Here is a 26375-nt window from a genome sequence, read left to right as displayed (position 1 = left end):
AAAAAAAACCCGCCAGTAAAGATGTCATTTCCCCAATTCCACAAACCCGTTTCATTAACTACACCAAAAGCAGTCATAGTGTCAACCCTACTCGCCACGAGAAAATACCCAGAATCATTGACCCTAATTGCTTTCATCAACCCACCAGAGTCACCAAAATGTATTTTTCTAACATATTCTCCTTTCCCATCTAAAAAGAAAAAAAAAATAATCTGCAGTTTTTATAAGCCTATTAGCAATCACAACCCTCTGTATAAAGTAGGAAGACAACTAAAAACCCCTAAATACCCACATCTAATAATAAGCAACAGTGCCCAGAATAGTGACATGAATAATACCTCCCCTTCCTAAAATTCTTTAACATCATGAAAAAATACCCTCCTGAAGTCGAGTAAAGATTAGCCTTCGACTCTTAAAAATAAGCAAGTAATTGAAGCTACACTATCCCAAGTCCCAACCCTTGAAAGTAATGGATTCCTGCCTCTTCTGATGATTGAATTATCAATCATAGAACATATGAACTGCTGGTCCAGTGGATGACTTATACATCACATCACTGCTAAGATCAGTCAAGCATCTACTTCATGCACAGTCAGCTTGCTAGGTTGGAATGGACAAAGATAAACCCTATTTCCGATATTAATATTTTCTGATCACATAGTTCAATGTGTTCTCTAACTGATCATTCTAATGGATAAAAGAAATGTCCTGGACAAAGAACTACATTCAAACTCATAGGAACCACACTGACAATCTTTGCATGACATGGTATGGCAAAAGATGGCTTTCATGTACCCATCAAACAATATATTGGACAGCCCATTGTCAAAGAAAATGAAAAAAGAGAAAAAGTCTGATTGATGATTCTTAAAAGTTCAATTTCAGCTCATTCCTTGTCATGCGCTTGAACCTAAGTTGCTGATAGAAAAAACTCAAATCCATGAGACAGGAATCAGCACTCAAATCTTCACCTCTACCATTTGCAGTTGATCAAGGCTTCAAAACCAGTCATGGATCAAGATCCCCAAGAGATTATGATGAAACAGACACACAAAACTAGCCCACCGCTAATGGAATGAACTTTGTAAGCCCCAATAGGGTTTGTGATTGGATCAGGTTGGGCTTCATACAGTGAAGTCATGGTGAGTCTGGGTAATGCCAAATACACAACATTGCCCTGGTGCTACACAACATTGCTTTTGCCCTGTCCTGTCCCACCCATCAGCAGGTTGTAGCAAAACCGAATTGGTTATGGGATCAGCCAGGACAGTTTCAGGTTTGTATCAAATCCAACCAGTCGAGATCTGATGTGATACTAAGGTTCCGGAACCCTACTGAGCTTGCTTATGGGCCCACCCAAGTGTGCAATAGCCAAATATTTAAGAATAATGGAAAATTTGTAAATTAACTAAAGTTGCAAAGTGGGGAATTGCAATCCAGTAAATAACCAGAATTGCAAAAGGATTACTTTGAAAGGTGGATGTGGATTAGGACACAATTGTCTTTTATACCTTTTTCTCTAGGGACAGAGTTGGAAGCAATTATAAAGGAATGTGACAAAAAAGAATTAACAGAAGAGAGAGCAGTAGTTATGGAAATCAATAAGTCGACAAGGGTTAAGGCAACACGAAAGGTTGTCTTCAACCTTCGTCTCCAAACAGTGGTGGTAGCCCTGATATCGAGAGGAATATCTCACTCATAAGACCACGGTCCAGTCTGCAATTTCAGGCTAAGGTTCTTCACTATCAGGCCTCTCAAATCCCAACTAGTGGACACCCAAAACCTTGATTGAAGAAAGGCTACTCAACCACTGAAATTGAACATAGCAGTAGGCTAAGAACCAGATCTGGGTTTCAACTGGTTTCTCACAACAAAGGAGGATTACAGGGTGGTAATCTCTAGGGTTTGAATATCCTATAAATAGGCTTCCTTTGACCCAAATCTCAGGTCGATTGGGCTTACAACCAGTGAGTTCTAATGATTTCTTTTCAACCCAGATGTACTGCCAATCGCAGGGAAAAGGAAAGAACAGTAACAGAAATCATTTTTAAAAGAAAAGGCAAGGGAGAAGGAGGTAGGAGGGGATGAAATACCAGTAAGAATGTAAGCTAGAAGGAGACAGTACCTGAAGAATTTCAGAATCGCAGACAAAGGAGAAGGCAGCCACATGGCCAATAGATGCACCACACCGATAACATTAAGCAATCCAAAATTCTTTCATTCCAAAAAAAACCAACTGAGAATCATTGGCTTACATGCTGTTTTATAGAATCAAACAAAGAAGTACTAATCCTATCCTGAAACTGAAAACAAAACTTGACTCTGATGGACTAAAAAGATAGGAAAAAAAAATTACATATATCCTTAATTAGTATCCCTATGCCTAACTGCATCAAGATTCCTATGAGGAGCAACTTTTAAGCATGTATAAATATTAGATGAAAAGGAAGTGAATCACATTTATAAGCCAAAGTAGACGCAAATATGAGCAGAAAAGCTTTACACCTGTGCCCAGCATGTTGGAAGAACAAGCCCGGAGGAGAATTTGGCATTCTTGTACCAACACGATCCTTCTTTTTACCAACCTGCAACATGATATAGAGCTTTGGATTGTCAGTTTCTTCCTAATTACATCGCAATATGAGAAACATAAATCAGATATATGGTTTCAAATCAGAAACTACGCCGCCTCAATATTTTCAGTTTTCATCCGATCCAAATTCTGGAGAACTCCGAATACCCAAGTCAGGTCAATTCTTTAAAATATCTATGTCAAAAGATCTCTCAGAAGTAGCCAAAGAATAATATGAAGCAACCAACCTAAGGTTTGAGATTTTGACAGGTAGGTCATTTTGATAGGGATCACAATCTCCTCAAAAATGGTCAAAATACAGTTGAAAGTTGGTAAAATGTCGGGAAATTGAGGGGAAACATTGCATAAATCCCTAAAATCCATGGTTGCCCAAGAGAGATCAGTCATCTTGGAGGAAGCGATCAAACACAAGTATGCCCATCCCTCTCCATGAATTTCTGTATCATCTTCACTATAATCATTATTTCTTTTAATGAAAATAAGAGGAATTTTTTTCTCTTAGGGGCAGGGGGCTCTGCTTGCCCACATAACAATCACTAAGCATTGCACCCTATGGCACAATGAACAAGTCAATTAGATGGCAGACTAATGTTTAATCCATCAGCCCTCTGCTTATTTGATAGCTAAAAATACATGGCAGAAAAATCAATTAGATGGTGTAGACGCCCCAATTTGGCCGCAAATACACACCCTTTCCAACATTCTTTTATTTGCCATGACCTAATGCCCAACTAGCAAAAAACGTATACAAGTAATAAATTGACAAAAATGGATTTGTGGATAGCCCCTTCTAAGCAAGGGTATTTTAGGTATTTTACTAATTAGGATAGGTTGCAAAACAATAGGGGTCATTTAGTCATAGTTAGAACTATTCACAGTCAAGGGGCATTTGAGTCTTTTTAAATAAATCCTAGATTAGAAATGATCTTTTAGCCTATTAAAGTTAATAATAGGAGCAATTTTGGAAAATAAAAAATAAAAAAGATGGGGACCATTTGATTTTGGAATACAACAACGAAGAAAAAGAGGGTTTTTTTCAAAATTTACTTTTAAACAAGATGAGAAATGGGGGGGTAGATTTTTTTAGAAGAGAGAGAGAGAGGAGGGGGGACCATTTAGTTTTAAAAAAAAAAAAATTTAAAAAAATAAAATTCTTTCAAGAAATTCATGTGAGTGAGCAAAAAAGAAAAATGATCATTAGACACAAAAGGGCAGCTTAGTCTTTTCTTATTTCCTTCTTTCTTTCTTATAGAATAAGGGAAGGGGCAAAAAGGGTTTTCACCCTTTTAGGGCTTCATCTCTCTGGAGGAAAAAAGGGTTTGAAGAAGGAGAAGAGGGAGGAGAGTTGCTTCTCTCCACTTGCGCTAGAGATGGAGCTTCAAGAAGCATCTCGAACCCCCATCTACTGCAACCGTCAGCAAGTTGAGGACGCTTTGTAACTCCCACAAAAGGAGAGAAAAGTGGGAGGAAGACCTTGAAGCTTCAAGTCAAACGATAGCCAACCAATAAAAGGGAAGGAGTGTTCACAGAAGGGGAGACACAAAGACAGGAACTCAGAGCAAAAGGAAAGCAATTTCGTGTGTTTAAAAGAAAATCCCAAAGAAGAAAAGGAAAAAGAAAAATAATAGTTTTCCAAAGAGTGGTTTTGAGATGGTTTTTTGAGGATAAGGGTTCCCTTGAGGCAATTTCTCTCTTGGAGGCTACGCCCAAAGGCTTTAGTGGCCATTCAGCCCTAGGTATTGAACATCCTTAAGAGCTCGACCACCATGGGAGTACATATCTGATCTTCTTCTTTTGATTTGTTTCATCAACCATCAACAAGTAACTTCTTATGTTTTCCTTCCTTAGTTCATAGTTAAAGAATTTCTGAGATCTATTATTCATTGATTTTAAATAATGTTAGAATGTTCCTTTTGGCTTTTGCAAATTTCTTCTTCTCCGTGAATTTCTTGCCTAGGTCATGAGCTTTCTTGTGGGTTTCATTTACTGTTATGCAAATTCTATTATTCTTGAAGATCAATCATGGTTCCATTATTTACTTAGATCTGTACCTTCAAATTTAAAATGTCATGAGTTTTCTTGAAGACCAATCTTGGTTCTATGCTTACTTAGATTTGTATCTTCAAATCTAAAATGTCATGGGCTACCAATAGGCTTGGCACATGAAATCAGCCCATTTTGCATAACAGTAAATAAACTCACAAAAAATCTCATGACATTTCATATTTGAAGGCACAGATCTAAGTAAGTAATGGAACCATGATTGATCTTCAAGAATAATAGGATATGCACAACAGTAAATGAAACTCACAAGAAAGCTCATGACATTTCAAACCTGAAACTAGGTAAGAAACTTAGAGAGAAGAAGAAATTTGCAAAAGCCAAAAGAAACATTCTAACATTACTTAGAATCAAAGAGTAATAAATCTGATAAATTCTTCAGCTATGAACTAAGGAAGGAAAACATGAGAAGTTACTTGTTGATGGCTAATGAAACAAATCAAAAGAAGAATATCATATATGTACTCCCATGATGGTCGAGCTCTTAAGGAGGTCCAATACCCAACGCTAAACGACTCTTGTGAAGAGCAATGGCCGTTGAAACTCTTGAGCACAACCTCTAAGGGAGAAATTGCCTCAATGGAACCATTATCCATAAAAAATATCTCAAAACCACCCTTTGGAAAACCGTCATTTTTTTTTTCCTTTTTTTCACTGGGATTTTCATTTAAACACACAAAATCTCTTTCCTTTCTCTCTCAGAGTACCTGTCTCTGTGTATTTTCCCTTCTTCAGCAAAAACTAACTCCCTTTCATAGGTTGGCCATCGTTTGGCTTGAGGCTTCAAGGTCTTCCTCCCACTTGTCTCTCCTTCTCCTATGGGCAGTTACAAAGCATCCTCAACTTGCCGATGGTTGCAACAGATGGGGGTTCAAGATGTTTCTTGAAACTCCATCTCTAGCGCAAGTGGAGAAAAACAGCTCTCCTCTGTGTTATCTTTCTTCAAACCCTTTTTCCTCTAAGGATATGAAGCCCTAACAGGGTGAAAACCCGCTTTGCCCCTTCCCTTATTATAAAAGAAATAAATAAATACAAAAAGATCAAGCTGCCCTCCACTATCTAATGATATTTTCTCCTTTCTTACTCACTCATGTGAATTTTTAAAGAATTTCTTTTTTTATTATTATTATTTTTTAAACTAAATGGTGCCCCTCTCTCTCTCTCTTCTAAAAAATCTAAGTGATCCCCCTAACTGGTTGGGAATGGTCTCCACTTTTCTCATCTTGTGTGAAAGTAAATTTTCAAAAGCCCTCTCTTTTTTCATTGTTATATTTCAAAAATCAAATGATCCACATCTCTTTAATTTTTTTAAATTTTTTAAAATTTCCTCTATTATTACCTCTTATAGGCTAAAAATTCCTTTCTAACCTAGGATTTATTAAAATACTCAAATACCACTTGACAATGAATTTTGCAATCAATCCTAATTAATCAGATACTCAAAATACTCTTGCTTAGAGGGGGCTATCCACATCCAATTTTGTCTATCACTTGTATATATCTTTTTGTTAGATGGGCATTAGGTCACGACAAATAAAAGAATGTTATAAAGGGTGTGGATTTGCGGCTAAATTTGGGTGTCTACAGATGGTTGACGATTCAGTTCAAGGTCAGCCATGAAAATTGGCTGTAAACCATCCAAGAAGTGCTCTCCTCATTCAATAGATGGATTAGCCACATCAGCCCTCCACATGGCAAAACCACGTTACTCACCTAGATATTCATCTCTAGGTGTGTTCACTAAGAGAAACTTTTCCCCTAACTTTCACAAGAGGAAGAATAGAATGTGAGAATCCTTGTTAAGTAGGGCTGGAGCATGCATTATTATTTGGCACAGGGTAGGCCTGGATGGAAGCAGGTGGGTCCATGTCATAGAAGACCCATAACCATCTCTCACTGGTCAAATTTTAGCCAGAAACAACTATGGGAAGTCTTTGAAAAACAAGTCTATAATTCAAAAATTCCATAAATGTCAGTTCATGGAAATAGACTCTAGTGGCATTTATGATTACACTGTCCCTGTCAACCCACTTTTTTGGACCATTCCCCCTAAGCGTTCCGTGTTCAAAACCTGACCAATAAGATGAGGTGTGGGTTCCTTTGTCATATGGACCTGTTGTGTTCATCCAAGTCTGTCATGTGGTAAATTATGACGGACACCATATGAGGCATTATCACCCTTATCAGGCCCTTCAGGCCCCATAATGACAATTAATATCAAATGAAACAAACAGCACCAATATTCATTCCATAAGTTAGTTTTGCTCAAGGCATAAAATGTTGATAGCCTTAACTTTTTTCGTTTAAGAGAGAGAGAGAGAGAGAGAGAGAGATTGTTGATAGCCTTCTAATAAGATGGCCTAAATGTGTCGACAATCCCGTGGACAGAGCCTTGCAGACAAATCCTTCAGGTTCTGGGTGCAACAAGGGCTGTTGTACCAGGTGATATAGCTTGGGGGTTTTGTATCAGTTGAACAAAGGCAGGCTGCAATTGTATGGCAGTATATAAAAACATTTCTAGGGGACGCCAAGTAACTAGTGAGAACAAGGCTGTCATGCAAACATGAACAGTGAAGTACTTGTACCTTCTCATGATCCCAAACATTTAAGAAACCATCCTCTGCAGAACTGCCAAAAACAGATGATTTATCCGGAGACCACTGCAAAATTAATAAATTGCATATTAATAAAACAACCCAATACCCAACCAAACTATAAAAGGGGTATTTTTGTCGATGGGAAGTGGGGTAAGCTACAAATGTGTTGAACTTAAAATGTAAAATTAAAAATACCATAATAAAGCGCTAACACAAGAATATTATCAAGTACCTGGACACAGAGAACAGCAGCTTTGTGACCTTCAAATTTATAGATAGGCGATCCGACACCACCAGAAGTGAGATTTCGACGGTCGAACATACGAACAGAAGTATCAGCTGACCTGCAGAAAAAGAGCAATGAATTAAAAATCCAGGCAAAAAGAAAACCACGAGCCCCCAGTCTAGGAAACGTACAGTATCAACTATCAATCTTACGTGAATCAACATATCTACCCTATAAATTCAATTCACAGCATATGGTAAGCTTGGCAGCAGACAACTGCAAGAACCAAAATAAGCACACACCCAGTCAAAATAAGGTTCTCATCATGTGGATTCCAATCAACGCAGTGAAGGTCAGCATTATGAGCTTTCTCAACCTAGCCACCAAGACAAATGACAGACAACAGAACATCAATATCAAAGTCTGAGTTGAGTAGAACAAGCAAAAAAAAAAAAAAAAAATTTTTTTTTTTTTTTTTGGGGGTGGGGTGGGTTGGAGGGGATCAGACATTCAGATAAAAATAATATTACAGGCTAAATGCATGTGAAAAAGGGTAAAGAGGGAGGGGGGATTTAACAGAATGGAAATCATAAAGAGGGGCTTATCCCATTTAACCCATAATCATAGAACTAAATCTCAGTTGAAACCGACTGAAATCTCCGAGTTGTCTCAATTTCGGGCCTGGTCAAAACCCAAGTTTCAACTTTCAACCCTGGGTTTCAACCCAGGGTTGAAACTTGAAACCCAACATCATAACCTTGAAATGAGAACAGGCACGTCTTTCAGGCCTGACCGAAACCAGGTTCGAAACTGAGATCTTGATCCTTGCCCATAATCACATTACAGCTACCCTGGTAGAAAATTACAAGATCTCATTAAACATGAAGTCATAAACAAATGCCCCAACAAAAGCAATATTCAAATCAAACATATATTTAAATGAAACAACAGCACCCATGAAATCTGGGATCTTGCAAAAGGGGACAATCATTGTGGACAGGGAGTATCATTTTATCAATGCCAACCAAATTGTTTCTAGAAGAGTAAGGGGAAAAAATAAAACGAACAAGGTTCATCGTCGCAGTCAATTGGAACATAAGAAGCTACTACTTAATTCTTTAGCCCCCAATTAAACTTTGAATGTATAGATCTTCTTGTAGGAGTCCAATAAAAATCAAAAAGTGTGATGATATGGCTAATTAGAGGATGAAATGAGTGTTTTTCCTTCAAAATAGGCTCCTTGAACCGAAACCACCGAGACAGCCGAGACAAAGTCAAAATTTCAACTGTCTCAACGAAATGGTGTATTTATAACACTTGGTTCGCCAAAACGGTACCGAAATTTCGTCCAAAATACCAAAATTTTGTTCAACACTTATTTCGTGCCTAATTTGGTTTCGGTGAAAAAAAAAACTACCTAAATCTGAAATTTTGGCAGATTTTGAACCATAGCCCCCCATCCCCCCCCCCCAAAAAAAATGAATAACAAATTTACTTTTTTCCTAACTTCCTTGCTCACACAAATACCTTATATTTGGCATAGATAATTTTTTTTATTTATAGTTTAAAGATTTTTTTTTGGGGGGGGGGGGTTGGGGGGATCTCGTATTTTTAGTAAAAACGTAATATATCAACAAAGAATAGTAGATATTGACAAAATACGGTACATGATGCATCACATATTTCTTATTTTCTGGTTATTCTATTTGTTTGCACTCATTTATGGATGATCTAACCAGGCATATTCAAGACTCGGCTCCGTGGTGTATGCTATTTGCTGATGATATTGTGCAGATAGATGAAACTGTGGATGGGATTAATATTAAACTGGAGCTATGGAGATCAAGCTTGGACTCGAGAGGTCTTAGGATAAGCAGAACGAAAATATATGATGTGCTCCTTCAATCAATCTAGAGGGGAGGGAGTTGTGAAACTTGGGAAACATGAACTACCCAAAAGGGACTGTTTTAAATACCTGGGGTCTATCATTGACAAAGAGAGTGATATAGAGGATGATGTTGCCCACGGGATTAAAGTGCGGTGGATGAAATGGCAAGGTGCGTTGGGAGTGTTATATCACAAAAAAATGCCTATTAAACTCAAGGGAAAATCTTACAAGATAGTTATACGACCAGCTATAACGTATGGAACGGAGTGTTGGGCAGTCAAGAAGAGTACCTTGAATAAACTGAGTGTAGCGAAGATGAGAATGTTGAGAGGTCTGTGCGGCAAGACCAGAAGAGATAGGGTAAAGAATGATCGTAATAGAAATGATTTGGGGGTTGCAACTATCCAAGACAAACTCCATGAAAGTCGGTTGAGGTAGTATGGCCATATCCAATAGAGACCTATGGAGGCTCCAGTAAGGAAGAGTGACCAGATTTATTTGGAGGGAGCTAGAAAAGATAGGGGCAAGCCAAAGATGACTATTAACAAAGTGGTCCGAAAAGATATACAAAGGGTAGGGCTCGACTCTAGTATGACTTCGGATAGAGTTGCGTGGAGGACAAGGACCCATGTTGCCTACCCCCTATAGGGGATGTTTCCATGATGTGCCTTTCTATATTGCTTTACCCTCTTCTCTTACCCCCCCCCCATTTTTCTCCTTTTTAACCTCTCTTTTATACTTCTTTATTTTCTAATTTCCACATCGGATACATGTAGCCGACCTCATTTAGTTGGGATAAGGTTAAGATTGTTGTTTTTGTTGTTGTTTGGTAATTCTATTTGTTGATAATAAAAACTTGATATACAAATATATTTGCTTAAAAAAAAAAAAAAAAAAAAAAAAAAAAAAAAAAAAAAAAACATTTGTTACCAAAGGGTAACCAATGGACATTTCTCATAGACACGTTTCCTTTATGTTCTAGTATATATAATTTTGGCAATATCCCAGGTTTTTAAACCTGAGACCATTATAATAGGTTTTGAGTTCTTATAACTTCCCCCTCAATCATGATAAGTAGATTGTGATGCATTATTTGGGCGTACAATGTAATAAAAAAGGGCGTTCAAACATGTCCATCTAAATGAATTAATGAATGATTAAAAAAAGAATTTCACTACGGTTCCAAAAGCCCCCAAGAAAAAGATCAGACTATTGGAAATCATATGAAATGCTGATTTTGGTCGCCCGAAACTTTAAGGTAGGACCCACTCAATTGTACATGTTTAGGTCTAATCATTTGAGCTGCAAGACCCGAGTACAAGTTATATTTGTCCAAACCCAAGATATTACTTGTAATTTTAATAAGGTAAAATGAACTCTATCCGGAAGTGTAGCATATGCTAGCACTTCCATGAGTCTATCTCTCTCCTCCTATGAAATGACATATGTGCCCCTCATTTTTGTGGAAGAAGAGAACTATACTCAGGAAGGTGATAGCATACACTACACTCCCAGAAAAAGAACTCAATCCCTTCTATAAAATTATGCAAAAAATATGACTGGATTCTCTATTGCTTTTTGACTTTATCGAGGATAGTTGTTATCAGAGAGAGTGATAGAGATGTCTGTCATGCAACTTAATAGAAAAAATTGTTTCCAATTAAACAGGAAAATAGAAAATAAAATCTAGTTAGTAACTTCTACCTTTATGATACAACAACAACAACAAAAAACTCAGCCTTATCCCAACTTAATGGGGTCGGCTACACGGATCCGTGTAAAACAAAAAGGAGAAATCTGAGGGCAAAACAAAATAGGAGAAATGAAAAGGTATTCCTGCTTCTAACAACCAGATTCCTCAATATTCTAAGAGCAACATGTGTTATGCATTCTAATATTATCCTCGAGAACTATATATGTGTGTATATATATATATATATACATACTTCATCAGAAGTGTTATTACTAGGAAATAACATAGCAAATGAATGAAGCTACCAAAGGTTTACGTAAACTAACGAGGAGGAAAACAGAACCCGGCTCATTAATATATAAATCTTTCAAGTTCATCAAAGTAAAATGTCTTGTGATTATAGTAAGACGCTCTCAAGAGCAAAAGAGAAGGGATAATTACAACAATAAAAACAAATAAAGAAAAATTAACCTTGACGGCTGGAGCAGTGCCAGCTCGTGCATCCCATAGTATAAGGCAAGAATCATCACCCACACTGCAGAACTCCTGCACACTTCAGCAAAGTAATAGAGACAATTTTAGCCAGGAGGAGAATATCAGGAAAATCAGACATGAGAATGCATGAAATAGCATGCAAGGAACTTCATTAAAATGATGAACTACTGATAGATGATCCATGAAAATTCAAGAAAGGGGGCCATGAGAGACAGAAAGCATTTCCATCACACAACAAAGTAGAAGATATGCTTAGTAAAGCAACCATAATAAGGTACAGAACAGAAAATCCTCCTTGTTAAGGTCTAACAATCTGTATGCGACCTTTTGTCATGTAAAAAAACAGATCCTTCCTCTATCTAAAACTTCCTCTATCTAAAACAGATCATAAAGGGTTTGTGAAATCCAGATTACTCCATATTAAACTCTATATATGGCTATGCATTTCAAGGAAACTGCCATATACCTAGAAGGGCAGAATTGCACATCTTCAACAGTATCCTCATGCCCTTGATAGATACCTCGGGGTCCAACAGATGGACTGTCTGAAGCTTTATCACCACCCTTTGAGGTATGTTTAATGCTTGAGCTTCCGGAACCTGGAGATTTTGCAGATACTGGTTCTGTGGCAGAAGCAGAGATATGATCCTGAATACTCCACATGACCACCGACTTGTCTTTTCCTGCCAAAAGCATTGACGACAAATTAGAATATTGATTGGAAAAAACCAAATGCTGTGATGGGAAGAGAGCTGCCTAACACTGGAGAAACGACAGATATCAGATATACCACCTTACAAAATTGGCAGTATGTATACAATGATGAAATTCATGCCATACAAAATTGTATTCAGTAAACATGAAGAATTTATTGCTCAAGGCTATATACTCTGAGATTACAGGAAGAAAGCAAAAGAAACCATCAGGACGGAAAAGTCCCCAACCTCCAGAAAGCACAAAAGGTTCAGTTGGACACATTGCAAGTGCAAACTCCGCATTATCTTGGTGTCCGGTCAATATCTGCAAGGTGACAAGTTCCTAGGTTAACTGCCACTAGACCAAGACAAAAGGACAGAAGAATGAAACAGGCAAAGCTTTCAAGTTTGATGAAAATAAATGATAAATCAAATGACCAGTGTTATCAACTATTCAACCAAAATAAGACAGTGAAAGCCTCATCCTCCCAGTGTTTAGACGCAATAGTTTCCTGACAAAACAGGCATCCAAGAGAACCCCGAGAGTTCCAAAAGTAGGGAAACAAAAATAATAGTAATGTACTTCAAAAAATTGGCTGAGATCGGTTCTCTAGTTCTCAGTTCTCACAGGGAGGATGAATTTATATTAGAGTAATAGAAATCTAATAAAATCCAGCAAAGGAATGACGGCTGATCACAAACAGACCAAGGCTGGACAAGGTTCAAATTGTCCAGGGCAGCGTAAAATTAGGCAGAACCTCAAATTTAATATAGACAATAATTTACCAACCATTAATCAGAGTCTCAGAGAAGATGAAATGAGAGGAAAAACAGGAAAACAAAAGGAACAAAGGAAAGAGCAGGGGGAAATGAAAACAATAGCACAGAATCCTGCAACAACAGAGTTTAGCCAAAACAAACCAGGTCTGGTCGAGAGTCTGCAGCTCCCAGGACAGCATGACGATTAGGTTGAGCCTCAACATCCCAAATGAGAACCTGATTACAATCCCAATACCTTAAGCCAGATCAGACTATGCTAGTACAGTAAACTTAAAAATGAACAGAAACAAAGATACTGCATGTATGTTTACATGATTCACTAGATTAGCAAACTAAAAACTATAGTAGAAACATTACTATGTAGAAACCTTACATCAGGACTATCAGTATGAGTTGCCACTATCTTACTATTTTGTGGCAATTCTCTAATTCTGTTCACCTGCAGAGTCATAACACCAATTAAAAGTTAAAACCAAGAAAATCAACCAGAAATAGGAAAGTAAAATCATGCGAGGACCCCCAATTGGAACAAACATTTAAGATACAATTAGAAAGTGATTGTCTTTATTACTTACTGGAACAGAATGACCACCAAGGATTAAAGTATCAGTATCGATCGGCCAAAATTAAGATATGTATGCTAAAGATACACACATAAATGGATAGGACATACTTTTTTATATACTTTAGCATTTAAAAAAAAAAAAAAAGAGTTAAAAAAAGCTAAATATAACATGTATTATGCATAAACACTAAAATGGAGAGCATCGCACTGAGAATCCAAGGTTTGTAGTTGCTTATGGTGTAATATGGATTCCCAACCTTGATTTCCACTTTAGTTAGAGAGAAAAATGACTGACAGTAACTAATTAACCCAACAGCATCAAACAGCAAGAATTAAACAACTGCCAAGTGCAGCTGCCAGTTGGTGAGATGTGGTGCGCAATAATAAGCCTACACTCACCAGGAGGTCTCGAGTTCAAGCCTCTTGGCTGTTATATACTTCCCCTCCCTATCTATTAAAGAAAAAACACCAAACCAGCAAGGATTAATATTTTATCACACTTCAAGGAGAGGTTTTAAAATTAAACCTTAATTTCTTTGGTGTACGTGTATGTGATACTCTATGTAAATCTGCACAATGATTAGCAGATAATGCTCGTCCCTGGCGAGTCAAACTGCCTATCCAAGGAACCAGCCTCAAAAAGAGGTGGGTTGAACTTGATATTGGCACCCTACCCCCAAACTGGGCATGACCAACAAGGTTCGGCAGTTTTGACCATAATAAAACGGAGTAATTTAATTTGTACATACGAGTACAATTTGGTAAAAGGAACTTACCCAAATCACATGTATATGTCGTTTTAAGAGCAAGCAATATAGTAGTCTACAGAACTAATAGCCTAATTTCTTGCCTATAAAAAGCTCCAGAATAGAAGAACCAAGTCCCACTGTTCCGTGCATCCCACTCAAGAAAACTTTACCAAAAACCACATTGAATTATCAAGATTTTTTCTCATCTTTTTTCTTTGTATATCTTTTAGTTGGAAGCAATCCATCAATCATCCTTGGTCCTCCAAAAATGAGACATAAGGTGAACTATCGGTGCTACAAACACAAGACATTCCCCTTACTACTGCACTCATTGGTTTGAACCAACGAGTGTTCAAACCAATCTTCAAGAAGAAACAGAGTGAATGGTTGGACCATTTGGACCATGGGCCAATAGTTTTACAGTAGTACCAAAGTCGTGGACAATCATTATATCTAAAAAACCAAAGAATGGCAACTGTACATACGACCAAAATGCACACACGCACAGCAGAAACTTATAAATTAGCTCCATACTTCTCCAGGATGAATAATAGTTTTGAACTTCTTTACAAAGGGAGAGCGTGCTTCTTCGTTAAACTGCAAAATAGGAAAGACAGGATCATTGAGACCAAAATACAGAATGGGTGATGAGATGAAAAATGAACATGAAAAAAAAAAAAATACTACATGAAGATCAGAAGAAAAAGAAAAAAGGATAAGAGGAAGAAAACATGATATCACCTGCGATATGTGCTCCGCTGCAGCAACCCTTGGTTTCACAACTTCACAATTTGCCAATACAAGAGTGTTTGGAACACTACCATCAGTCTGAAAAAGTTGTGTGAAAGAGACATAAACAGAAGCACTTAATACCAGTGTGTGTGTGTGTGTATTTTTTGGGGGGGGGCCGGGGGGGGGGGGGGGAATGCATCCATTCTCTGTTAGAACAATTTTGAAGTAACATCTTCATAGGGCTTCTTCATTCTTGATCAAACTTTACTGAACAGGAAACTATGAAAAAGTAATTATCAACACCATTGAATGTATCAGGAGAGATATGTTTTACCAACTTATGAATCTTTACTAGAATAACTAACGAACATTCTGTCCTTCATCTCACGGAAAATTAGCTCTGCTAGAAATTTAAAGCAGGTCTTTGGTGTGTGTGTGTGTGTGTGTGTCTGTTTTTTTTTTTTTTTTTTTTTTGAGGGGGGGGGTGGTGGGGGATGCATCCATTCTCTTTTAGAACAATTTTGAAGTAACATCTTCATCTCCATCTCTTCACCATTGAACTACCATCATCTATAGATTTAGTATAAGTACTTCTCTGATAATTTGAAAACATTACAATCTTAATGAACTTAAGTAACAACATTTTGATGCAATTCTGCCCCTAAAAACCTGCACTGTATACTTCTAAAATTTCATCATAATCTACCATGTACCTGGATATAGACAAATAACAAAACAAATACCTGACGAACAAAAGAGATATCAATTGTATGCAACCCTAAACAAGAAAAGGGGGTGAGAAAGGGGAAGAAACATCTGCCTCAACCAGAGGATTGGTTTTATGTCAAGACCACTTACCTGTTCAGAAAGATAGAGACGCTGACGATTCTTGTAAGTTGCTTGCTCTAGTTGGGGTCCCCACCTAATCCAAGCAGAATGGAGGACAAATGAATATCACAACATTGGCAAAGTTTTAACATGATCCAAAGACCTAAGGACAATCACGGCCCAAAAAATTAAGTACATACAGATCTTTACCCAATGATACAACAGATTTACAACATCTTTTGAGTTCAAAGTTTTTTCTTTTTGACTAACAGTTGATGAGGTAAATTTTCAGTATTAGAGTAGTATGTGGTTGTCTAACATCATTTGACAGCCAGATGGATCCTTGTACGGTTGTACCTATCATATTGACAGGCAATAAAAATCATTTATGATTTTGAAATCATAATAATTTCGGAATTACCATAGTGGCCCAGCTGTGGTTCTTGTTCCTATTAAAAAGTCTCCTTATCTAAAAGTAATAAACAATTTCTACAGAACCATTTGAGATTTGCATATTTTGTGAAAGATTGTGTTTAATAAATATTCCACATAGATTGTACATGTTGCATATTATTATTGTCGAGCTGATCCTAAGTTACATTTTTTCTGATAAGTCAAGTATTTTACGTTATTAAAAAAGGCCCTCTATGCTTCTAAATTTTCCAATAGAATGCTGCACAAAAGAGAGTATATCGTATATGCTGTCTTCTTCTCTTCACAGTATATAAAGGTAATTTTTTTTTTTTTAAAGATCTTTAACCCCGTGTTGGTGATATTTAAGTTATTCTACAAATTTTCAGAGAGAAGCCCTGTTATATTGCCTTTAACTTAGCCTTCTGATCTACTCTAAATATTGGTTCATGGCAACCATCAAAGGCCAGATACTCCTCTACTGCCAAAAGGTCCAAAAAATTGCCCAATCATCAATGACCAGAGCTTGCAGATCTGTCAACTTATGAATCACCTTCATATCCACACATTGATTAGTGAGTTCTTTTCATTCATGTACTGTAGGAATATATAGCTAAAAACTGATATTTTCCATTCAGATTTTCTTAGATCATTTATGCATTAAAATGTGTTTCTATACATACTAGTTCTCCTTCACATCTACATACAGCAAATGTTTACTTAAACTTCTACCTTCCACCTTCCCCCACATACCCCCAACCACCAAACCCCCCCCCCCCACACACCCAAAAGTTTGACAAAAAAAAGAAAATAAATAAATAACAATAATGATAATAATAAAGGAAATACATAAATGAAGAATACTTGAAAGCTAAAAAAGGGTTTACCACCTGGTAAAGAATCAGAAACATAAAATGGATGTGAAACCCTAGAACAGTTATGCGAAGTAAAAAATACAAAACGACCAAAGAGGCAAATGCAAGTATAGAAACCCAAGAGTGAAAGAACGAGAGACAGACCGGCAAGAAAGAGAAGGCCAGACAAGGCTGTGGTGGGCAAGCCAATCGTAGACGATGGGAACCAAAGACTTCCATTGTGTGTATCTCTCGTTCACCGATGGCTGACCTGCTTTCCCTCTCTCCATCATTCTTTTGGTTTCTCCACTCCTTCTTCTCTCTTTTCTCTCCCACTCCTAAAACCCAAGCCCAAAATAACAAATCGCCGCTTCTCTTTCCTTTTATTTTTAAGAGGAGTTGATTCCTATGTGAGACACTGACGGTGGGACCATGACAGGAAATGAGCTGTCTTGCAAAGTGTCGACGCACACATCGTATTTGGATTTTAGACAGAGCCCAATGTTATCCAAATATAGGTCCTTCCAGATGTCATTGTACATAGTGAAACATAGCATTTCACTATTTGCCACGAAGGAATACGTCTGTTTGTAACTAAGGCTCCGTTTGGTATCGTTCTAAAAAAACGTTTTTGGAGTTTTTTCTTTCTATTGGAACGAAAAAACGGAATCTTCTGTTTGGTGCACTTCTGGTCTGTTTCTGTTTTTTTGGAACAAAAAGTGAAAAAAAAAAAAAAAAAAAACTGAAAAAACGAGATTGGACGGGAACTCCATTTTGGAGTTCCGTCTTCCCAGTTTCGTTCCATTTTACAAAAAAATATATATATATCGTTCTCGATAAAAATCTGAAATTTTGAAACACCATTTTTTCGTTTAAAAACTGCATTTTGACACAGAAATTGAAATTTTCGCTTTTGACACGAAACGGCGTTTCTGGAACAAAAACGATACCAAACGGGCTCTAAGACTTTGTAACCGGACTTATTTGTCCCCATTTTTATGTGGATTGAAGGGCACATAAAGTAATTACAGACATGTTAAACTATGTTTTTCTTTTTTTCTTTTTTTTCTCTTCCGTTTTTCTTCTTCCCGATTCCATCGCTGATACGAGTGACATCTTTATTTTCTGAAATGACTAGAACCTCCCCTACCCATCCAAGTGATGAGTAAGAATCCCGAAACAACAAGCCTTGGAAGCTAACCCATTGGAGAGGGTTAGTGATGTTTCTCATCCTGAAAAACTGAACGCGACTTAGTACAGGATTTCTGATCGACCAGATGGTTCTGAATCTCCTTGCAGCACTCGGATCATTTCTATATAGGTTTTAAATGTAATGGGACCTCTACCTAGAGATTATAAATGAGGTAAAGTGTCAAGGAGAAGCCAGCAGAAAAGGTTTTGGTAGTCGACCCATTATTTATGGAACCTTCAATAGGTGGCACCTAGAGTGGAGGAGGTGTACGTGGATGTGGGCAGAGAATAGAGGTGGTAAATTAACTCGATAGGCTGATGCAGACACAGCAGAGCATGTTCAGTGGGGTTAAGGTAAAGACCCTGGTGGCTGGCTCGGCTCATCTTAGTGCAGCCCAAGGGTCTTCTTGTTGGAGAATGGAGACAACATGACGAGTATGAGAAGATCGATATGCCTGTATGATTTATTCAAGTTGTTGTGTGGAGATTTAAAAATTGGAACCTCCCTTGTGAGTGGCAACCACTATCCTTTCTAACAAAGAATCCACGGGAAACGAAATCTGCATCGTTTTTTTCTATCCTAAATTCAACATTATTTTCATTGAAAAAGCAACAAATGGTCCCTTTTTTTTTTAGACAAATGGATACTGATCTCTTTCTGCGATTACCAGCCTAGCTGAGGTGGACATTAGGATCGTCGGCATCACTACCGCTCAGGGCGTGGTGGCCGATTAGATTTCTGTCATTTCCTTGTGCTAACTTTCCCTCACATCACATCTTTACTATTCAAGCTTCGGCTCCTTATCCTATGGCAATACCTTCATCCCAGCCATGGTCGGAAAATTCAATGGTTTCAATCGAGACTGGAGTTATCCTATAGTTCATTCCAATGCTGTTAAGTGTGTCGAGGAATGCTTGGCAATTGCTTTCTATCTTCCTTGCTAACATCGCCAGTATTATCATAACCATTGCCTCTCTCTACTATAGGAATTGACTGATCGAATAACGTCATCCCTTCCTTCATCCATGGAAAGGCTTCCCCTAATCGACTGACATCATTACTTCCTTTGTCCATGGAAATAATTGGGAAACAAAGCAAGGAAAGCCCAAGGGGAGGGATATAAGAGACAGAGAAGAAGGGGAAAGAGAGAGTTTCATCCATGGAAATGATCGGGAAACAGAGCAGGGAAAGCCAAGGGGAGAGGTATTGGAGACAGAGAAGAAGAGGAGGGGGAGAGTTAAAAGGAGATAGTGAAAATTATAAAAAACATCCTTACTTAAAAAAGAGAGTACACAAAATTAAGAGTAAAACAGGAAATAAAAAACGATTACAACACTCACTTGTAACTACCTTGGTTACAAACAGAGTATCCATATACTTATGTACATGTGATAGAATCTTACGATAAAAAATATATATATAGAAAATATCGCTTCTTTTTTTTTTGAGAAAAAAATCCTAACAGTCTAGCGCATGAAACACCAAGACACAGCATCCGCAAAATGACCGTGTTGCCTCAACCCCCAAGTGAGATGAAGATGCTCCCACATGTGCTCTCATTGGCTCGGGCATCTGGCAAGGTTCTTTTGCCCATTTTTTTAAACTCCATTTAGGGCTCATAGGCTGGGGCATGGGGGAGAAAAAAGTCTCAATCATGAGACATACCAATTAAATTGAGGAAAAGCACAATTTCACTACTTAGCCCCATCTAGGGAGAAACAATTGTTATTTACGAATCAAAGTCATCATTAAGGTAGTAATAAAATGCTCTATTTCTGGGCCCTTTTTTTTTTTTTTGGGGGGGGGGGGGAATTTTTCTGTGCCTATTATGTTCAGCATTATGTGGAGCATAGAATCTCAAAACATAGGATGTTTTTTATAATTAAGGATTCTTAATGTGGAACATATAGCACCTTGTCTACAACAAAACCATTCTTCTTTGGAAACACTTATCCTAGAAGGTTTTACCAAAGGTTCATATGCTTTCCTAAAAGGTAAATATTAAAATCCTAAAAGGTGTTTCTATACATACTAGTTCTCCTTCACATCCACATACAGCAAATGTTTACTTCAACTTCTACCTTCCACCTTCCACCTTCCACCTTCCACCTTCCCCACATACCCCCAACGACCCCCCCCCCCAGCACACACACACACACACACACACCCAAAAAATAAATAAAGTAAATAAAGAAATGAAGAATACTTGAAAGCTAAAAAAGGGTTTACCAGCTGGTAAATAAGGAACATAAAATGGATGTGAAACCCTAGAACAGTTATGATAAGCAAATAATACCATAAAACGACCAAAAAGACAAATGCAAGTATAGAAACCCTAAAAGGAAGGAAAGAATGCGAGACAGACCGGCAAGAAAGAAAAGGCCAGACGAGGTTGTGGTTGGCAAGCCAGTCGTAGAGGAAGGGAACCAAAGACTTCCATTGTGTGTAACTCTTGTCCACGGATGGCTGCCCAGCTTTCCTTCTCTCCCTCATTCTTTTGGTTTTCCCACTCCTTCTCTCTTCTCTCTTCTCTCCCACTCCTAAAACCCAAAATAACGAGGAGTTGATTCCTCTGTGAGACAATGATAGTGTGACCACGATAATACACTTCTCGGAAATGAGCCCAATGTGGCCCAAATATAGGTCCTTCTAGACATCATTGAACAGGGTGAAACATAGCATTTCACTATTGCAACCGGACTTAATTGTCCCCTTTTTTATGTGGATTAAAGGGCACATAATGTAATTTCACAGACATGTTAACTCTGTTTTCTTTTTTCTTTTTCTCTTTTTATCTCTTTCGTTTTTCAACTGTCCGATTCCATTGCCAATGTGAGGTTATGTTTAATTGCAAAGGAAATTAATGGGAAAAGGAAGTGAAATTTTCATACTTGAAAAAAAAAAAAAGTATATAATCATTACCCCATGTGATTGTATCATTAATTTCAAATCATTTCATATTTGGTTATAAAATTTCACTTTACTTTGCATTCAAAATCCTTTGCTATAATATGTAAAATCTATTATTACTAAATATAATTAAAAAAGTTAAGTAGTTTAGACAATCACATTAGATCACGTGGAGTAATGATTATAAATATTTCTTTTTGAATAATTAAAATTTCACTTCCCTTCCCTTTAAATTCTTCTTGCAACCAAACGGAACATGAGTGAAATATTTATTTTCCAAAATGACTAGAACCTCCCCTACCCACCCAAGTGACGAGTAAGAATCCCCCAAAAAAAAAGCCCTAGAAGCTATTACAGACGAGTTTTTTCAGTCCCAAGTGTGGTTGGAAACAAAGCCAAACCCATTGGAGAGAGTGAGTGATGATTCTCATCCTGAAGAACTGAACGCAACCTAGTACATGATTTAACCCCAAGGGGTAGCCAAGTAGGCAAGAGACATTCGCCTCAGGAAGCATGTGGTTCTAAGTTGACTCCGTTTACCTCCTTGGGGCCACTCACACGGCGTGTTTAGTGTTTTTCATTGCTTTCAGTGACAATTAAATAGTTCTTATTCAATCCTGATATGACCCAGTCCATGCAGTTGTGGGGTTAGTATGAACCCGCGGGAATAGTCAAGCCAAAGACTTGGATACCCGTCGTTAAAATAAATTAATTAATTAATTTTTTTTAAAAAAACCCTAGTACATGATTTTTCAACTCAGTTTCTTTGAAATTAAAGGTATTTTTTTAAGGCAACCTAGTAAAGGATTTTGCAACTCAGTTTCTTTGAAATTAAAGGTAATTTTGATCTCCTCACAGCTCTTGGCTCATTTTTATATAGTTTTTTAATGTAATGGAACCTCTATCTATAGATTATAAATGAACTCAAGTGTCACAGAGAACCCAACAAAAAAGGATTTGGTAGTCAACCCATTATTTATGGAAACTTCAATCTGTGGCACCGCACCTAGAGTGGAGGAGGTGTGTGTGGATGTGGGCAGAGAATAGAGGTGGTAAATTTACTTAATGGGCTGATGCAGACGCAGCAATTGGAGCAGAGCATGTTTAATGGGGCTAAGATAAAGGCCCTGGTGGCTGGCTCAACTCATCTTAGTGCAGCCAAGGGTCTTCTTGTTGGAGAACAGAGGGCAAAATGACGAGTTTGAGAAGATCGATTTGCATGTATGATTTATTCAGTTGTTATGTGGAGATTTAAAAAATAGAACCTCCCTTGTGAGAGGCCACCACTATCTTTTCTAACAAAGAATCCAAGGGAAAAGAAAGCTGGATCATTTTCTTTTATCCTTAATTCATCATTTTTTTCATTGAAAAAGCGACTAATGGTTCGTTTTTTCACAATTGGATATTGATCTCTTTCTACAATATTTAGCCTAGTTGAGGGTGGCCACTAGGATCATCACCGTTGCTACCGCTCAAGGCGTGGTGGCCAATTAGATTTCTGTTGTTTCCTTGTGCTAACTTCCTCTCGCATCATGTCTTTACTGTTCGAGCTTCGGCTCCTTATGCTTTGGAATACCTTCATCTCAGCCATGGTCGGGAAATTCAATGGCTTCAATTGAGACCGGAGTTACCCTATGGTTCATTCCAATGCCGTTTAGCATATCGAGGAATGCTTGGCAATTGCTTTCTGTCTTCCTTGCTAACATTGCCAGTATTATCACGACCATTGCCTCTCTCTACTATCGAAATTTGGCTGATCGACTAATTTCATCCCTTCCTTCATCCACATAGATGTTTCCCCTGATCAACTGACATCATTCCTTCCTTCGTCCATGGAAATGATTGGGAAACAGATCAAGGAAAGCCCAAGTGGAGGGACATCAAAAAAGGGTGTTAATTGGTTCGATTCGGTTCGGCGCAAGATTTTTTCGGTAAAACCAAAACCGCATTTAATGAACGGTTTCATATATTAAAATCGAAACCATTTATAAACGGCTTCGGTTTAAACGGTTTTCTTATGTTTTCTAATTTTTTATCCAAACAACTTCTTTACCTTTAAATTTTTTAGTGAAAAGGATGCAAATTGTAACATTGAATTTAATTGTTTATTTTTATATGCTTTTTTTAATAGTTTTTTAATGTAAACTTGAAATATTTTTTATTGAAATGTATGTAAACTTAGCATTGAATGACTTAAACTTACTACACATATGTTAATCGGTTTAATGGTTTATTTAAACGGTTTACCAACGATTTAAACTTTAAATCCAAAACCGAACCATTTAATAAACGGTTTCCCGATTTCAGTGTAAATGATTCGGTTCGATTTCGATAAACGATTTCGGTTTCAAATTCACATCCTTAGATATCACAGACAGAGAAGAAGGGGAGAGGGAAAGTTTCGTCCATGGAAATGATTAGGAAACAGAGCAGCTAAAGCCAAGGTGACGCGAAACCAGGTTTCTGACATTAGAATTGGTTCGCTTATGGACCCATTCAATAATGAAACAGCCAAGTATCAAAAATAATGGCAGTTCCGTAAATAACTTGAAGTTTCTAATAAAGGGTGGCAACCTGGTAAAGAGATGATAACTTAAACATAAGAGGAAATACCAAAGGGAAAAGCAACATACAAGATGGGGAGGGGTAGACTTGGAACTAAGAAATAAAATAGGACAACTGAGAATAAAAGAAGCAGAGAAGGGTATTAATGGAAATTAAACAAAAGAAAGTAAAACCCCTCACTTTATGAGGTTGTTTTCAACCTCACGACAGCCAAGGGAGTCACGTTGAACACCAAATAAGAAATCAAGCTTCAGCCCTTGGAATCTCTGTCAACAGCTCTGAAATTCCAGATCTACTGTCGCCTAAGCCTGCTGGACCAATCCAAACCAGTACAGCTCAAGGGTTCAAGCAATACTTGGAATATAGAGTTCTAAAACTTAGAATCAGCAGTAGTTACAGGTATGGCCTGCAACTGAGTTCATCTCTTGTGAATACTGGGTGCTTTGGAGGGCAATGGTCAAGGATATGGATCGCAGGCAGTAGCTTCACCTTCGGCCACAACCACAAGAAGAACGAAACCCTGTCAAAGGAGATCAAGCCTTCTTTCTTGGCTGCAAGTGTCGCCTGGAACAGAGACAGGGAAGAACGAAAAAGGAAAACAAGAAAGAAGGAAGGAAAGATGAAAGAAGAGAAGAAGATCAAAGGAGGAAAGGATATGCAAGCCTATCGGCAGCCATGGTTCAAGCTAAAAACCTCAATCAAATTTCAATTCTTCAAATCTGAAATCTTCTCCATTACATGGCTATATAAAGAAAAATCAAAGCATAACATTGGAAACTAATTAAAATGGAAACTAACCTAAATTAGCAACTGAAATAAAAATTGAATATTCCTACTAAATTGACCACACCCTACACAAACAATAAAAAAAAACAAATCAAAGTACTAAATTATTCCCAAATCATCCCAAGCCCAACTGCATCACAAGGGGAGAGGTATTGGAGACGGAGAAGAAGGGGACGGGGAGAGTTAAAAGGAGATAGGGAAAATTATAAAAACATCCTTACTTAAAAAAGAGACCGTACACGAAATTAAGGGTAAAACAGGAAATAAAAAAATGTTACAACAATCACTTGTAACCACATGAGTTACAAACAGAGTATCCCTATACTTATATTCATGCAATAGAATCTTATAATAGGAAAAAAAAGAATCTTATAATAGGAAAAAAAAAAGTATCACATCTTTTTTCATAGAAAAAAATCCTGTCAATCTGACGCATGAAACGCCCAGACATAACAGGCGCAAAATGACAGCGTTGCCTCTACCCCTAAGTGCTCTGAAGATGCTCCCACATGTGCTCTCATTGGCTCGGGCATCTGGCAAGGTTCCTTTGCCCATTTTTTTAAACTCCATTTAGGGTTCATAGGTTGGGGCATGGGAGAGAAACAATTGTTATTTACCAATTAAAGCCATCATTAGGTAGTAGTAAATGCTCTATTTCTGTGCTTTTTTTTGGGGGGGGGGGTAAATTTTTCCGTGCTTATTACGTTCAGCATTATGTGGAGCATGGAACCTCAAAACATTGGATTTTTTTTATAATTAAGCATTCTCAATGTGGAACATATAGCACCTTGTGGTCCTTGTCTACAACAAAACCATTTTTCTTTGGAAACACTTATCCTAGAAGGCATTTTTACCAAAAGGCTCTTATTCTTTCCTAACAGGTAAATATTCAAATCCTAAAATGTGTTTCTGTACATACTAGCTCTCCTTCACATCCACATACAGCGAATGTTTACTTCAACTTCTACCTTCCACCTTCCCCACATACCCCCAACGACCAACACATACACATGCACCCAAAAAATAAATAAAGTAAATGAAGAAATGAAGAATACTTGAAAGCCAAAAAAGGGTTTAGCAGCTGGTAAAGAATCAGGAACATAAAATGGATGTGAAACCCTAGAACAGTTATGATAAGTAAATAATACAATAAAACGACCAAAGAGACAAATGCAAGTATAGAAACCCTAAAAGAAAGGAAAGAATGAGAGACAGACCGGCAAGAAAGAGAAGGCCAGACGAGGTTGTGGTTGGCAAGCCAGTCGTAAAGGACGGGAACCAAAGACTTCCATTGTGTGTATCTCTCGTCCACCGATGGCTGCCCTGCTTTCCCTCTCTCCCTCATTCTTATGGTTTTCCCGCTCCTTCTTCTGTCTCTTCTCTCCCACTCCTAAAACCCAGAATAACGAAAGGCCGCTTCTCTTTCCCTTTTTTTCTAGTTGATTCCTCTCCAAGACACTGACGGTGTGACCACGACAGTACACTGTTTGGAAATGAGCCGTCTTGCGGAGTGCGGACGCACATGTCGTATTTGGATTTTGGACAGATCCCAATGTAATGGGTGGTAATCGGTTCGATTCTGGTATAGGCCATTGGGTTGGCTGCAACAGTTTTTTAGGTAAAATTAAAATCAAATTATTTAATAAACGGTTTCATATATTAAAATCAAAATCACTTATAAACGGTTTTAATTTAAATGATTTCAAATTTTTTATCCTTTTTTATCGTTAAAAATTTTAGTAAAATATATGTAAA

General features: G+C 37.6%; 1 protein-coding gene across 2 annotated transcripts in view; it reads right to left on the bottom strand.

Annotated features, from left to right (window-relative positions):
- The window catches only part of LOC122063729 (WD-40 repeat-containing protein MSI4-like), a 29550-nt gene extending 3477 nt beyond the window's left edge, over positions 1-26073 (bottom strand). The window contains exons 1-13 of one of the 2 annotated variants that reach the window (XM_042627432.1): positions 25838-26073; positions 15933-15996; positions 15084-15170; positions 14877-14939; positions 13402-13467; positions 13170-13244; positions 12498-12573; positions 12020-12236; positions 11530-11611; positions 7780-7853; positions 7484-7595; positions 7240-7314; positions 2506-2585 (exon numbers count right to left, since the gene is read on the bottom strand). In XM_042627432.1, the coding sequence (XP_042483366.1) occupies positions 2506-2585; positions 7240-7314; positions 7484-7595; positions 7780-7853; positions 11530-11611; positions 12020-12236; positions 12498-12573; positions 13170-13244; positions 13402-13467; positions 14877-14939; positions 15084-15170; positions 15933-15996; positions 25838-25965 (1199 nt within the window). In that variant the 5' untranslated portion in view covers positions 25966-26073. Of the gene's footprint in view, positions 1-2505; positions 2586-7239; positions 7315-7483; positions 7596-7779; positions 7854-11529; positions 11612-12019; positions 12237-12497; positions 12574-13169; positions 13245-13401; positions 13468-14876; positions 14940-15083; positions 15171-15932; positions 15997-17332; positions 17501-25837 lie in introns of those variants that run through there. The other variant, XM_042627433.1, reaches the window with a different exon arrangement.
- Between the last annotated feature and the right edge of the window lie 302 nt (positions 26074-26375).

This window comes from Macadamia integrifolia, unplaced genomic scaffold (assembly GCF_013358625.1).
Source record: "Macadamia integrifolia cultivar HAES 741 unplaced genomic scaffold, SCU_Mint_v3 scaffold1432, whole genome shotgun sequence".
Lineage (NCBI taxonomy): Eukaryota > Viridiplantae > Streptophyta > Magnoliopsida > Proteales > Proteaceae > Macadamia > Macadamia integrifolia.
This window is presented reverse-complemented; position numbering and strand designations above follow the sequence as displayed.